Genomic DNA, 14,370 nt, shown 5'->3' with positions numbered 1-14,370 from the left:
ACACACAGCCATCCACAGGATGCACTGCAGCAACTCGCCAAGGCTTCTTCGACAGCACCTCCCAAACCTGCGACCTCTACCACCTAGAAGGACAAGAGCAGCAGGCACATGGGGACAACACCACCCGCACGTTCCCCTCCAAGTCACACACCATCCCGACTTGGAAATATATCGCCGTTCCTTCATCGTCGCTGGGTCAAAATCCTGGAACTCCCTTCCTAACAGCACTGTGGGAGAACCTTCACCACACGGACTGCAGCGGTTCAAGAAGGCGGCTCACCACCACCTTCTCAAGAGCAATTAGGGATGGGCAATAAATGCCGGCCTCGCCAGCGACGCCCACATCCCATGAACGAATAAAATCAAAATCTTATACTTATTCTTTTATCAAATTATTGTCGCGGTCCGACACTGACTTCTACACAAGAGCAAATTACCAGAAGAAGACACCGTTAAGATTTTACTCTCAACTCTTTGGAAACATTTCAAGACACAAGTGTCTCCTTTTCGAACATTGCAAATATTAGTTAAACTTTTTTTCCCCGATCATTGATTATGATCCTATTACTAGTGCAGGCCTTATAACTGGAGAAACTGAGATTGTTCTCCTTAGAGCAGAGAAGGTTAAGGGGAGATTTGATCGAGGCATTCAAAATCATGAAGGGTTTTCATAGGGTAAATAAGGAGAATCTGTTTCCAGTGGCAGGAGGGTCGGTAACCAGAGGACGCAGATTGGCAAAAGAACCAGAGACAAGTAGAGAAGTTTTTTTTTAACCCAGCGAGTTGTGATGATCTGGAATTCGCTGCCTGAAAGGGCGGTGGAAGCAGATTCAATAGTAACTTTCAAAAGGGAATTGGATAAATACTTGAAGGGAAAGAATTGCAGGGCAATAGGGAAAAGAGTAGGGGGGAAGTGAGAATAATTGGATAACTCTCTCAAAGAGCCGGCACAGGCACGATGGGCCGAATGGCCTCCTCCTGTGTCGTATCATTCGATGATTCGAGTTTGGTAACCTCCAATATTGGGCAGCTGGCAGAGAGTCTAAAGCATCTTACCCTCATCTGGGCGGGATTTCAATCCAGGCATCGGAAGCAAAAAGACAGGATCTGATTCACTGTGAAACCCAGTCTGCCTTCAGAGAGAGATTTTTATATTACCTTCCCTGCCATCTGGTTTAAAATCCAGCCCAGGCAGAGAGGAATGCTCTCTGATAGGGGAATTGGCTGATGCACCTAGGCCCGTATCTGAGAGGGGACCTTTTCACTCTCTCTGTCTCGACTGCATTTGCACCCTAGTGCCAAAGGTAACATGGCAATAGTTTCCCCACAGCACCAGCCAGCTCCCCCAGTAGAGATAATAGGCTTTTTACCCTTTCTGTCTGGGCTGGCGCTGAACCCAGGTGCCAAAGGTTAAAGCATAGTGCCGGACTCACTGCACCTCTCAGTCAATCGGAACAAGCGGGATTTCATCCCAATCATTGGGGCACGAGTGACTCACCTCCTGACTCCCCAAAGCCTTTCCACCATCTACAAGGCACAAGTCAGGAGTGTGATGGAATACTCTCCACTTGCCTGGATGAGTGCAGCTCCAACAACACTCAAGAAGCTCGACACCATCCAGGACAAAGCAGCCCACTTGATTGGCACCCCATCCACCACCCTAAACATTCACTCCCTTCACCACCGGCGCACTGTGGCTGCAGTGTGTACCATCCACAGGATGCACTGCAGCAACTCGCCAAGGCTTCTTCGACAGCACCTCCCAAACCCGCGACCTCTACCACCTAGAAGGACAAGAGCAGCAGGCACATGGGAACAACACCACCTGCACGTTCCCCTCCAAGTCACACACCATCCCGACTTGGAAATATATCGCCGTTCCTTCATCGTCGCTGGGTCAAAATCCTGGAACTCCCTTCCTAACAGCACTGTGGGAGAACCTTCACCACACGGACTGCAGCGGTTCAAGAAGGCGGCTCACCACCACCTTCTCAAGGGCAATTAGGGATGAGCAATAAATGCCGGCCTCGCCAGCGACGCCCACATCCCATGAACGAATAAAAAAAAATTGAGCTCAAGCCCCAGAGGTTGAAAGTACTTAGCCTGACCCAATGTTCCATTAAAGAAACGAGGCCTTCATCCTGCCTGGAGGCCTTCATGCCCTCAGTCTGATTTGAATCCATTTCGTGGAGGTGAGAGAAGGATTTTTTGGTCCTACTGCCAGGATGAGCCCAGAAAGATCGGACCTACATCCCCTCAGTATGGGTTGGCTTTTAACACGGGTCCCAGAGGAGAAAGAACAAACATAGAAACACCAGAAAAATAGGAGCATGAGTAGACCATTCGGCCCTTCGAGCCCGTTCCACCATTCAATATGATCATGGCTGATCCTCTATCTCAATACCATATTCCCGCTCTCTCCCCATACCCCTTGATGCCTTTTGTGTCTATTATCCAGCTCCTTCTTAAATATATTCAGTGACTTGGCCTCCACAGCCTCCTGTGGTAGAGAATTCCACAGGTTCACCACCCTCTGAGTGAAGACATTTCTCCTCATCTCAGTCCCTTATCCTGAGACTGTGACCCCTCGTTCTGGACACCCCCAGCCAGGGGAAACATCCTCCCTGCATCCAGTCTGTCTAGCCCTGTCAGAATTTTATATGTTTCAATGAGATCCCCTCTCATTCTTCTAAACTCGAGTGAGTACAGGCCGAGTCGACCCAATCTCTCCTCATACGACAGTCCTGCCGTCCCAGGAATCAGTCTGGTGAACCTTCGCTGCACTCCCTCTATGGCAAGTATATCCTTTCTTAGGCATTCAATGTATGACTCACTGCCCTACCCAGTCCCTCATCAGAGAGAGGAGACTTTTATCCCCTCTGTGGGGGAGGGGGAGTCGATTTGAGTTCAGGTCCCAGAGCATGTTCTTTTTCCGGGATGGATTTAAATCCAGTTTAGGAGGGATGAATGCAAGTTTCTGACCCACTGCACCACGTATCTCCCCAGCAGAGGGAGAAGAGAACAGTCTGTCAACCCTTCTGGGACACGGCCATAAGTCACGAAGGCCTCCTGCCTTTGATGGGTGTTTGATGCACTGCAACAATCAAGGCCGCCCACACACAGGCGGCCTTCATCGCTTCTGCACGGGCTGGATTGGAACCCGAATCCCAGAACAGGTTGCACAGAGCAGTCTTGAGAGATTAGGGGGCGTGGGATGATCTAATCGAGGTGTTTTTTTTTTATTATTCGTTCATGGGATGCGGGCGTCGCTGGCGAGGCCGGCATTTATTGCCCATCCCTAATTGCCCTTGAGAAGGTGTTGATAGGATAGATGGAGTGAAATTATTTCCTCTGGTGAGGGGAATCCAGAATAAGGGGGGGCAGAACCTTAAAATTAGAGCCAGGCCGTTCGGGAAACACTTCTTCACACAAAGGGGAGTGGAAATCTGGAACTCTCCCCCTAAAAAGCTGTTTACGACTGGGAGGGGGGGTCAATTGATAATTTCAAAACTGAGATTGATAGATTTTTGTTGGGTGAGGGGATTAAGAGATACAGAACCAAGGCGGGTAAATGGAGTTAAGATACAGATCAGCCATGATCAAATTGAATGGCGGAACAGGCTCGAGGGGCTGAATGGCCTCCTCCTGTTCCCATGTTCCCCAGAGCACCAATCTTCTACCAGTCAGGAAACTTTCATTTGCCCTGCGCCATATTGGATTTCATCCCTGCTCCGAGATGTGAAACCACACAGTCTGGCTTACCACCGAGTCCACCCATTAGAGCAAGTGAACGGGCGGCCCTTTTGCCAGTTTTGGATCAGGTCCCAGGTCCTAAATGTGAAAGGACTGGGCCTCACTTACTGCGCCATCCAATCCCGCAGCAGGGAGATGGATACCACACCTGGGCCTCGATTGAAGGGACTCGCTACACCGTCCGTCCATTAAGAAAGATAATGTGAAAAAAAATGATTCATTTTTCTTTCAAATTTAAATAAAAAATAACTTTCAGTGGCACCTTTCATGACCTCGGGGCATCCCAAAGCCTTTTACAACCCATGAAGTACTTTAGAAGTGAGAACATAGGGACAGGAGTAGGCCATTCAGCCCCTCGTGCCTGCTCCGCCATTTGATAAGATCATGGCTGATCTGTGATCTAACTCCATATACCTGCCTTTGGCCCATATCCCTTAATACCTTTGGTTGCCAAAAAGCTCTCTATCTCAGATTTAAATTTAGCAATTGAGCTCGTATCAATTGCCGTTTGCGGAAGAGAGTTCCAAACTTCTACCACCCTTTGTGTGTAGAAATGTTTTCTAATCTCGCTCCTGAAAGGTCTGGCTCTAATTTTTAGACTGTGCCCCCTACTCCTAGAATCCCCACCCAGTGAGGTTCAATTTGTGCACAGCAAGATCCCAATGAGATAATGACCAGATAATTTGTTCTTTAGTGATGTTGATTGATATTGGCCCCAGGACACCGGGGAGAACTCCCCCTGCTCTTCGTAGGCCGTGGGATCTTTTATGTCCACCTGAGAGGGGCAAACGGGCCCCTCGGTTTAACGTCACATCCGCATGACGGCACCTCCCGACAGTGCAGCGCTCCCTCGGTTCTGGTAACCGGGGAGTGTCGGCCTCAATTTGGTGCTCAAATCTCCTGGAGTTGGATTTGAACTCATGACCTTCAAATGAGGGTCAACAGACATACGCAGGTGCTCGACTGAGTTGGATCTTGGTTTCAGCTGTTCTCTGAAGTGAAAAGTAGGCCACCCACCACAACCATATTGATGTCACAGTGGAAAATGTGAGACTTTACTGGTTTCAGAATACTGATCATGGAATTAATTTCAGCATCAATCAAATCGTGAAGAAAACACATGATGTTTTAGATGTATCTCTTCAGCATTTAGCTAATGCTTCTGTTGACCCTTTGAAGGTTACATGGCTGTATGTTAACCTCGTGCAAGTGCACACTTCCTGTGCAACTGCCTGTTTTCGCTGGTTTGGGTCGTGTTTTTCTGTAATATTTAGGCTAACTGTGTAAATATTTGGAATGGAGAATCCGCAGTAGAACAGTTGGTTGTACTAGAGGGCACAGTCGCAGGACTAGAACTAGAGGGCACAGTCACAGGGCTAGAACTAGAGGGCACAGTCGCAGGACTAGAACTAGAGGGCACAGTCGCAGGACTGGAACTAGAGGGCACAGTCGCAGGACTAGAGCTTGAGGGCACAGTCGCAGGACTAGAACTAGAGGGAACAGTCGCAGGACTAGAACTAGAGGGCACAGTCGCAGGACTGGAACTAGAGGGCACAGTCGCAGGACTAGAGCTCGAGGGCACAGTCGCAGGACTAGAACTAGAGGGAACAGTCGCAGGACTAGAACTAGAGGGCATAGTCGCAGGACTAGAACTAGAGGGAACAGTCGCAGGACTAGAACTAGAGGGCATAGTCGCAGGACTAGAACTAGAGGGAACAGTCGCAGGACTAGAACTAGAGGGAACAGTCGCAGGACTAGAACTAGAGGGCACAGTCGTAGGACTGGAACTAGAGGGCACAGTCGCAGGACTGGAACTAGAGGGCACAGTCGCAGGACTAGAGCTCGAGGGCACAGTCGCAGGACTAGAGCTCGAGGGCACAGTCGCAGGACTGGAACTAGAGGGCACAGTCGCAGGACTAGAGCTAGAGGGCACAGTTGCAGGACTGGAACTAGAGGGCACAGTCGCAGGACTAGAGCTGGAGGGCACAGTCGCAGGACTAGAGCTAGAGGGCACAGTCGCAGGACTAGAACTAGAGGGCATAGTCACATGACTGGAACTAGAGGGCATAGTCGCAGGACTGGAACTAGAGGGCACAGTCACAGGACTGGAACTAGAGGGCACAGTCACAAGACTGGAACTAGAGGGCACAGTTACAGGACTGGAACTAGAGGGCACAGTTGCGGGACTAGGACTAGAGGGCACAGTCACGGGATTAGGACTGGAGGGCACAGTTGCAGGACTGGAACTAGAGGGCATAGTCACAGGACTAGAATTAGAGGGCATAGTCGCAGGGCTAGAACTAGAGGGCACAGTTGGACGACTGGAACTAGAGGGAATAGTCGCAGGGCTAGAACTAGAGGGCACAGTTGCAGGACTGGAACTAGAGGGCACAGTCGCAGGACTGGAACTAGAGGGCACAGTCGCAGGACTGGAACTAGACGGCACAGTCACAGGACTAGAACTAGAGGGCACAGTCGCAGGAGAACTAGAGGGCACAGTCGCAGGGCTAGAACCAGAGGGCGCAGTCGCAGGATAAGGGGCCGGCCATTTAGGACCGAGATGAGGAGGAATTTCTTCCCTCAGAGGGTTGTGAATCTTTGGAATTCTCTACCCCAGAGGGCTGTGGATGCTGAGTGGTTGAGCATACTCAAGTCTGAGATGGATAGATTTCTGGACTTAAGGGGAATCAAGGGATATGGGGATCGGGCGGGAAAGTGGAGTTGAGGTCGAAGATCAGCTGATTGAATGGCGGAGCAGGCTCGAGGGGCCGAATGGCCTACTCCTGCCCCTATTTCTCATGTTCTGTTCCTATGTTCTTTGTAAGGATGTCCTTGCAATATCTAGCCAGCAGGTGGTGTTACGGACTGGGTCCCTGAAGTGGCATTAACAACAGTAATAATAATGGTGATGCCAATAATAATAATACTTGTAACATTATTAACAACATCAGTAATAACGAGAACGGCAATAATTGTACTCATAATAAAGTTTAAAAATCTTAATAGTAACACTAACACTAATAGCAGTAGTAACAATGGGAATGCTGCTACTAGTAATAATGTAAATGTTTATTAACAGATGAAAATGACCTTTCCTTATGTCCTGAAACTTCTGCTTTGGTCACTGGAAACTCAGCCGCTATTTTGTTCTCTTTCTTCCAAAAGTCGAAGTGAAAAAGTGGGTCAGACAGGCAGGATGCGGAGTGACAGGTGTTATTGACACTGGCCGGGGTTGGGGACGTTGCTGACAGAAAGAACCATCCATTTCTGCAAGATAAGATCTGATGCGTCCTTTTTTTTTTGCACCGAGTTTCAAGCAAATAACATCAGCTGTGGAACTCAAGCGGAATTCAGTTACACCGCAAGGAGGCGAGGTGCAATTTGCAAAACGCACGGTGCAAAACTGCAAACCGGTGACACACACATATATCCCGCAGGAGGCGTTAAGAATTTGCCAAAAAATCCATTAAAAGATCATTTACAGGCCGAAATGCAAAAATCACTGGATGCAGTATCTGCACAAAGTTGCATAATATTTGCATGCTTTAATGCTTGGCTAGTGTTACAGGTTTGCATTCTGAGACCATCTTTGGTAATCGCACCCCCCCGACCTCATCTGACCGAGTTTGCTCTTTCCGGTGCAATGATGCCAAAGCTAGAAGCGGTGCTTATTATTAAAGGGATGTATTTCTGCCGGCGGAAAACGTGTTATGCATTTTTTTGCATGCAAGGGTTCATGCTCATTTTGGCCGCATCCAGGCGCTTAAAGCCTTTGAGCGTCGCGTTTTGGGGCGCAATTGGCCGCGGCCAGTTGCGCTGCTGTTGCGCCGGTTGCAATATTGGCGTCAAATTGGGCGTCTGGCTTCAAGGTCGCGGAGGAGCCGCTACCGTAATCCGCCTAAAATCAACGCAGCTGCCTATTCCCAACTGTTGCGGTCATCCGCGGTCCTGCAGCGCCCCCTATTGACCAACCCGGGGCCGGCCGTACGTCACGCAAAGATGGCCGCCCGCACGTTACGCAAACATGGCCGCCGGTTTGCCCTGCAGCTGGATGACGCCACAATGCTCGCCGCACCGTCACAGAGCCCCGTGATTGGCTGATCCGCCCATTGGACTCAGGGTGGAAAGAGCCGCAGTCTGCGCAGGGCCGTGACCCCTGACCCCCGAGGGGCCTCTTAAAGGGACCCTGCACCTCCCAACCTGCTTTTTTTTGTCTTCGTTTTAGTGCATGTGTTGGGGTGGTGGGGGTGTCAGTCGGACTTACAATAAGGATGAATAATGTAATAAAGCAGTAGGAACAGGAGGAGGCCATTCAGCCCCTCGAGCCTGTTAGGAACATGGGAACAGGATGAGGCCATTCAGCCCGTCGAGCTTGTTAGGAACATGGGAACAGGAGGAGGGCGTTCAGCCCCTCATATCTGTTAGAGACATAGGAACAGAATGAGGCCATTCAGCCCCTCATATCTATTATGGACATAGGAACAGGAGGAGGCCATTCAGCCCCTCGAGCCTGTTCCGCCATTCAATTAGATCTTGGCTGATCTGTATCTTAGCCCCATTTACCCGCCTTACTGCCATGACCCTTAATACCCTTGGCCTTGGAGGGAGTGCAGCGTAGGTTTACTAGAATGATACCCGGACTTCAAGGGTTAAGTTACGAGGAGAGATTACACAAATTGGGGTTGTATTCTACTGCCATGACCCTTAATACCCTTGGCCTTGGAGGGAGTGCAGCATAGGTTTACTAGAATGATACCCGGACTTCAAGGGTTAAGTTACGAGGAGAGATTACACAAATTGGGGTTGTATTCTCTGGAGCTTAGAAGGTTAAGGGGTGATCTGATTGAAGTTTATAAGATATTAAGGGGAACAGATAGGGTGGATAGAGAGAAACTATTTCCGCTGGTTGGGGATTCTAGGAGTAGGGGGCACAGTCTAAAAATTAGAGTCAGACCTTTCAGGAGCGAGATTAGAAAACATTTCTACACACAAAGGGTGGTAGAAGTTTGGAACTCTCTTCCGCAAACGGCAATTGATACGAGCTCAATTGCTAAATTTAAATCCGAGATAGATAGCTTTTTGGCAACCAAAGGTATTAAGGGATATGGGCCAAAGGCAGGTATATGGAGTTAGATCACAGGTCAGCCATGATCTTATCAAATGGCGGAGCAGGCACGAGGGGCTGAATGGCCTACTCCTGTTCCTATGTTCCTACCCTTGCCTAACAAAAATCTATCAATTTCAGGTTTGAAGTTTTCAATTGACTCCCCAGCCTCAAGAGGAGGCAATGCGATTTGTGCTGGCACCAGGAAACAGGGAGACGGACGCGTGCCATTATGAGTTGCGTGTGTAAGAGGATTATAGAGTTATTGTCATTGAAATAAGTCTGTAAATAGAGCTCCTGTTGCCTGTGCATTATAATTATATTTCATGAGGAAAATCTCGTGAACAAACACTTACATAATTCTCACAAATATATTGTATTCCATTGCTATAGAATCTAACAGTTAACAGTAACCTACTCCCAGGCTTAAGGGGACAGATTTGGCTAAGTCGGTCTCACTCGGGCCTCTGAGGCAGAAGGGTCACTCCAGAGACTCGAGCCCCATAATCCAGGGCCGACACTCCCCCGGTGCCAGTGCTGAGGGAGCGCTGCGCTGTCGGAGGTGCCATCTTTCAAACCGAGGCCCTGTTTGCCCCTCTCAGGTAGACGTAAAAGATCCCACCGCCACCCTTTCGAAGAAGAGCAGGGGGGAGTTCTCCCCGGTGTCCTGGAGCCAATATTTATCCCTCAACCAAAACAGAGGCCAGAGTGAAACCACTGAGCCATGGATGAGGCCTATTAGGTGGACAGTTGGTGAATGAGACCACCTGTGTTTTATTCTCGATGTAACACTGAATTATTGATTTCAGTTTCTCTCTTATGATCCGTATAAAATTCTCTGTAAAGCTGTATTTTGAGAAATTGCTTATTAATATTTAATGACAAAACAGATTAACTTCTCAAGGCCTTAGAGAGGGTGCAGAGGAGATTTACTAGAATGGTACCAGGGATGAGGGACTTCAGTTACGTGGAGAGACTGGAGAAGCTGGGATTGTTCTCCTTAGAACAGAGAAGGTTAAGGGGAGATTTGATCGAGGTGTTCAAAATCATGAAGGGTTTTGAGAGAGTCAATAAGGAGAAACTGTTTCCAGTGGCAGAAGGGTCGGTGACCAGAGGACACGGATTTAAGGTGATCGGGAAAAGAGCCAGAGGGGGAGATGAGGAGAATTTGTTTTACGCAGCGAGTTGTGATGATCTGGAATTCACTGCCTGAAAGGGCGTTGGAAGCAGATTCAATAATAACTTTCAAAAGGGAATTGGATAAATACTTGAAGGGAAAAAATTCACAGGGGTACGGGGCAAGAGGAGGGGGGAGTGGGACTGATTGATATCTGTGCTATTTCATGCTTCTATGATTCTAAACCTCTCCGCCTCTCCTCCTTGAAGTTTCTCCTTAAAACCTACCTCTTTGACAAAACTTTCAGCAGTCCTAATAGCTCTTTATTTGGCTTGGTGTCAAATTTTGTCTAATTACACTCCTGTGAAGCACGTAGGGATCTTTTACACACAAACATTCACACACACACACCCACACACAAACATTCACACACACACACACACACACACAAATATTCACACACACACACACAAATATTCACACACACACACACCCACACACAAATATTCACACACACACACCCACACACAAATATTCACACACACACACCCACACACAAATATTCACACACACACACCCACACACAAACATTCACACACACACACCCACACACAAATATTCACCCACACACAGCCACACGCACACAGACAGACTCATGTACACAGACACACGCACACACACACCTACACACAGACACGCACACACACAGACACACACATGCAGACACACAGACGCGCACACACACAGACACACACATCTACAGACACACAACCCCACACACACAGACATGCACACCCGCACACACACAGACACATGTGCACACACACACATACACAGACACACACACACACACAGATAGACACACACACACACCCACAGACACACACTCACACAGACACACACCTACACACACAGACACACACACCCACACGCACAGATACACACACAGACACGCACGCCCACACACAGACAGACGCACACCTACAGACACACACACACACCCACACACACAGACACGCACACCCACACACACCTACAGACACACACACACATCCACACACACAGACGCACAGCTACAGACGCACACACCCACACCCACACAGACACACACCTGCACACACCCACACACAGATACGCACACCTACACACACACAGACACGCACACCCACACACGCCTATAGACACACCCACACAGACAGATGCACACCTACAGACACACACACCCACACACACATAAAGACATGCATGCACACACCCACACCCACACACACTCAACACACACGCACACGCACTGACACACCCATACACACACACACCCACACACACAGACGCACAGCTACAGACACACACACCCACACCCACACAGACACACACCTGCACACACCCACACACAGACACGCACACCTACACACACAGATACACACACATAGACACACACACAGACACGCACACCCACACACGCCTATAGACACACCCACACAGACAGATGCACACCTACAGACACACACACCCACACACACATAAAGACATGCACGCACACACCCACACACACACACACACTCAACACACACGCACACGCACTGACACACCCATACACACACTCACCCACACACACACACACACAGATTCACGGAGGGGACAGATTGACGTGAGGGAGATGCAGTCAGTGAAGGGCTACTGCTGGGTACAGTGACGGGGAGCTGGTCATTGTGCCCCATCTAATGGCCTTACCTGGACACTACACCTGGTGCTGAGGAAGGGTTTTAAGGCCCCAGATGTTGCCTGCTGTCTCTCTACAGATGCTGCCTGACCTGCTGACTTTATTTTCTGATTTTGAATATCTGCAGCATCTTATCTTTTTCACTACAACTTCCTGTCTGCTCAGAACTGCACCGAATGCTGTGTAAGAGGGCAGCTAAAACAAGATTTCCACCTACCTCCACTGGAGAATTCATCGTTAAATTCAATTTAATTTTTGCTTTGGGAGATTGTCTTCATTACGGTAATGGATTTTAGCGCCGGGGCCTGCAAACACTGGGCTCATCTTCTGTCCTCCGTCTCTGTCTTCCTATCTCTCTATCGTGCTCTCTAATTCTCTCTGTCCCTCTCTTCTTTCTCTGCGTGTATATCTCTCCCTCTGTCTCTGTCTTTCTATATCAATATCTCCAATTCTCTCTCTCCCTCTCTTCCCCTTTCTCTGTGTGTCAGTCTTTCTCTCTGTCTGTATCTTTGTATGTGCCTCTGTCTGTCTCTCCCTTTCTCTCTGTCTCAGTCTCTCTCTCTGTCTCTCTCAGTCTCCCTCTCCCTCATTCTCTCTGTCTGTGTCTGTCTCTCTGTCTCTCTCCATCTTTCTCTCTATATCTGTATTTGAGTGTGTGTGCGTGTATCTGTCTCTGTCTCCCTCTATGCCTCTGTCTCTGTTTCTCTCCCTCAGTCTCTCTGTCCCTCTCTCTCGCTCACTGTCTCTCTCTGCCTCTCTCTCCCTGTCTCTCTCTCTCCATCTCTCTCTCACTCTATGTCTGTATCTATGCATATGTGTCTCTGTGTCTCTCTCTCCCCCTCTCTCTGTCTCTCTCTCACTCCCTCACTCTCTCTCTGTCTGTGTCTATCTCTCTGACTCTCTCTCCATCGCTCTCTCTATGTCTGTATCTGAGTGTGTGTGAGTGTGTGTCTGTCTCTCCCTCTATGCCTCTGTCTCACTCTCTCTCTCTCTCTCTCTGTCTCTTTCTCTGCCTCTCTCTCTGTCTCTCTCTCCGTCTCTTTCTCTCTATGTCAGTATCTGTATGTGTTTGTCTCTGTCTCTTTCTCTCCGTCTCTCTCTCTATGTGTGTGTGCATGCATTTGTCCTCTCTCTCCCTCTATGCCTCTCTCTCTCTCTTTCTTGCTGTCTCTCTCTGTCTCTCTCCCTGTATCTCTCTCTCCATCCCTCTCTCACTGTCTCAATCTCTCTCTATATATATATCTGTGTCTCTGTCTCTCTCTTCATCTCTCTCTATGTCTATATCTGAGTGTGTGTTTGTGTGTGTCTCTCTCTCTCCTTCTATACCTCTGTCTCTCTCTCACTCTCTCTCTCTGTCTGTCTCTCTGTCTCTCTCTTTCTATGTCAGTATCTGAGTGTGTGCCTGGCTCTGTCTCTCTGTCTCTCTCTCTGTCTCTCTCTCACTCTCTCTCTCTGACTCTGTCTCTGTCTCTGTCTCTCTCCCTCTCTCTCTGTCCGTTTCTGTCTCTCCATCTCTCTCTCTCTCCGTCTCCTCTCTCTCTCTGTCTCTCCCTTTCTCACTCTCTCTCTCCAACTCCCCTCTCTCTCTTCATCTCTCTGTCTCTCTCTCGCTCACTCTTTCTCCCTGTATCTCTCTCTCTCTTCCTCTCTATCTCTCTCACTCTCTCCCTGTCCGTTTCTATCTCTCTGTCTCTCTCTCCGTCTCCTCTCTCTCTCTTTGTCTCTCTCACTCCGTCTTCTCTCTCTCTCTCTCTCTTCGTCTCCCTCTCTCTCCGTCTCTCTAGCTCTCTCTCCGTCTCTCTGTCCCTCTCTCTCTCCATCTCTCTTTCTTTCCGTCTCTCTCACTCTCTCTCTCACTCTCTCTCTCTATGTCAGTATCTGTATGTGCTTGTCTCTGTCCCTCTCTCCATCTCTCTCTCTCTCCATGTGCGTGTGCGTGCATCTGTCTCTCTCTCCCTCTATGCCTCTCCCTCTCTGTCTCTTGCTGTCTCTCTCTCTCCATCTCTCTCTATGTCTGTACCTGAGTGTATGTTCGTATGTCTGTCTCTCTCTCCCACTATGCCTCTGTCTCTCTCTCTCTCTCTCTCTGTCTCTCTCTCTCTCTCTCTGTCTATGTCAGTATCTGAGTGTGTGTGCATGTCTCTGTCTCTGTCTGTCTCTGTCTCTCTGACTCGCTCTCTCTGTCTCTCTTTCTCTCTGTCTCTCTCTCTCTCTCCGTCTCTCTCTCTCTGTCTCTCTTTCTCTGTCTGTGTCGCACTCCCTCTCTCTCTGTCTCTCTCTCACTCCTCACTCTCTCTCTCTGTCTGTCTCTCTGTCTCTCTCTCTCCATCGCTCTCTCTCTATGTCTGTATCTGCGTGTGTGTGAGTGTGTGTCTGTCTCTCTCTCCCTCTATGCCTCTGTCGCTCTCTCTCTCTCTCTCTCTATCTGTCTCTCTATCTGTCTGTCTCTCTCTCTCTCTCTCTGCCTCTTTCTCTGTCTCTCTCTCCGTCTCTCTCTCTCTCTATGTCGGCATCTGTGTGTGTTTGTCTCTCTCTTTCTCTCCATCTCCCTCTCTCTCTCTCTATGTGCGTGTGCGTGCATCTGTCTCTCTCTCCCTCTATGCCTCTGTCTCTCTCTCTCTCTCTTGCTGTCTCTCTCTGTCTCTCTCTCTCTCACTCTCTCAATCTCTCTCTCTA

The 14,370-nt window shown here is 49.0% G+C and overlaps 1 protein-coding gene across 1 annotated transcript; it reads right to left on the bottom strand.

The window, feature by feature from the left end:
- Positions 1-5,023: 5,023 nt before the first annotated feature.
- Positions 5,024-7,369, bottom strand: LOC137308022 (uncharacterized). The gene is made up of 3 exons (XM_067976981.1): positions 7,365-7,369; positions 6,144-6,215; positions 5,024-5,756 (listed from the first exon to the last, which is right to left on the bottom strand). Exons 1-3 carry the CDS (start codon positions 7,367-7,369, stop codon positions 5,024-5,026), a joined length of 810 nt encoding a protein of 269 aa, XP_067833082.1.
- Between the last annotated feature and the right edge of the window lie 7,001 nt (positions 7,370-14,370).

This window comes from Heptranchias perlo, unplaced genomic scaffold (genome assembly GCF_035084215.1).
Source record: "Heptranchias perlo isolate sHepPer1 unplaced genomic scaffold, sHepPer1.hap1 HAP1_SCAFFOLD_118, whole genome shotgun sequence".
NCBI classification, from domain to species: Eukaryota; Metazoa; Chordata; class Chondrichthyes; order Hexanchiformes; family Hexanchidae; genus Heptranchias; species Heptranchias perlo.
Note: the sequence above shows the minus strand (reverse complement) of the source record. Positions and strands in the feature narration are given on the sequence as shown.

Excerpts from the sequence above, each read along its gene's own strand:
- LOC137308022 (XM_067976981.1), bottom strand. Across the intron at positions 5,757-6,143 it reads AGTTCCAGTCCTGCGACTGT|CTCTAGTCCTGCGACTGTGC; the intron begins GCCCTCTAGTTC and ends TGTGCCCTCTAG.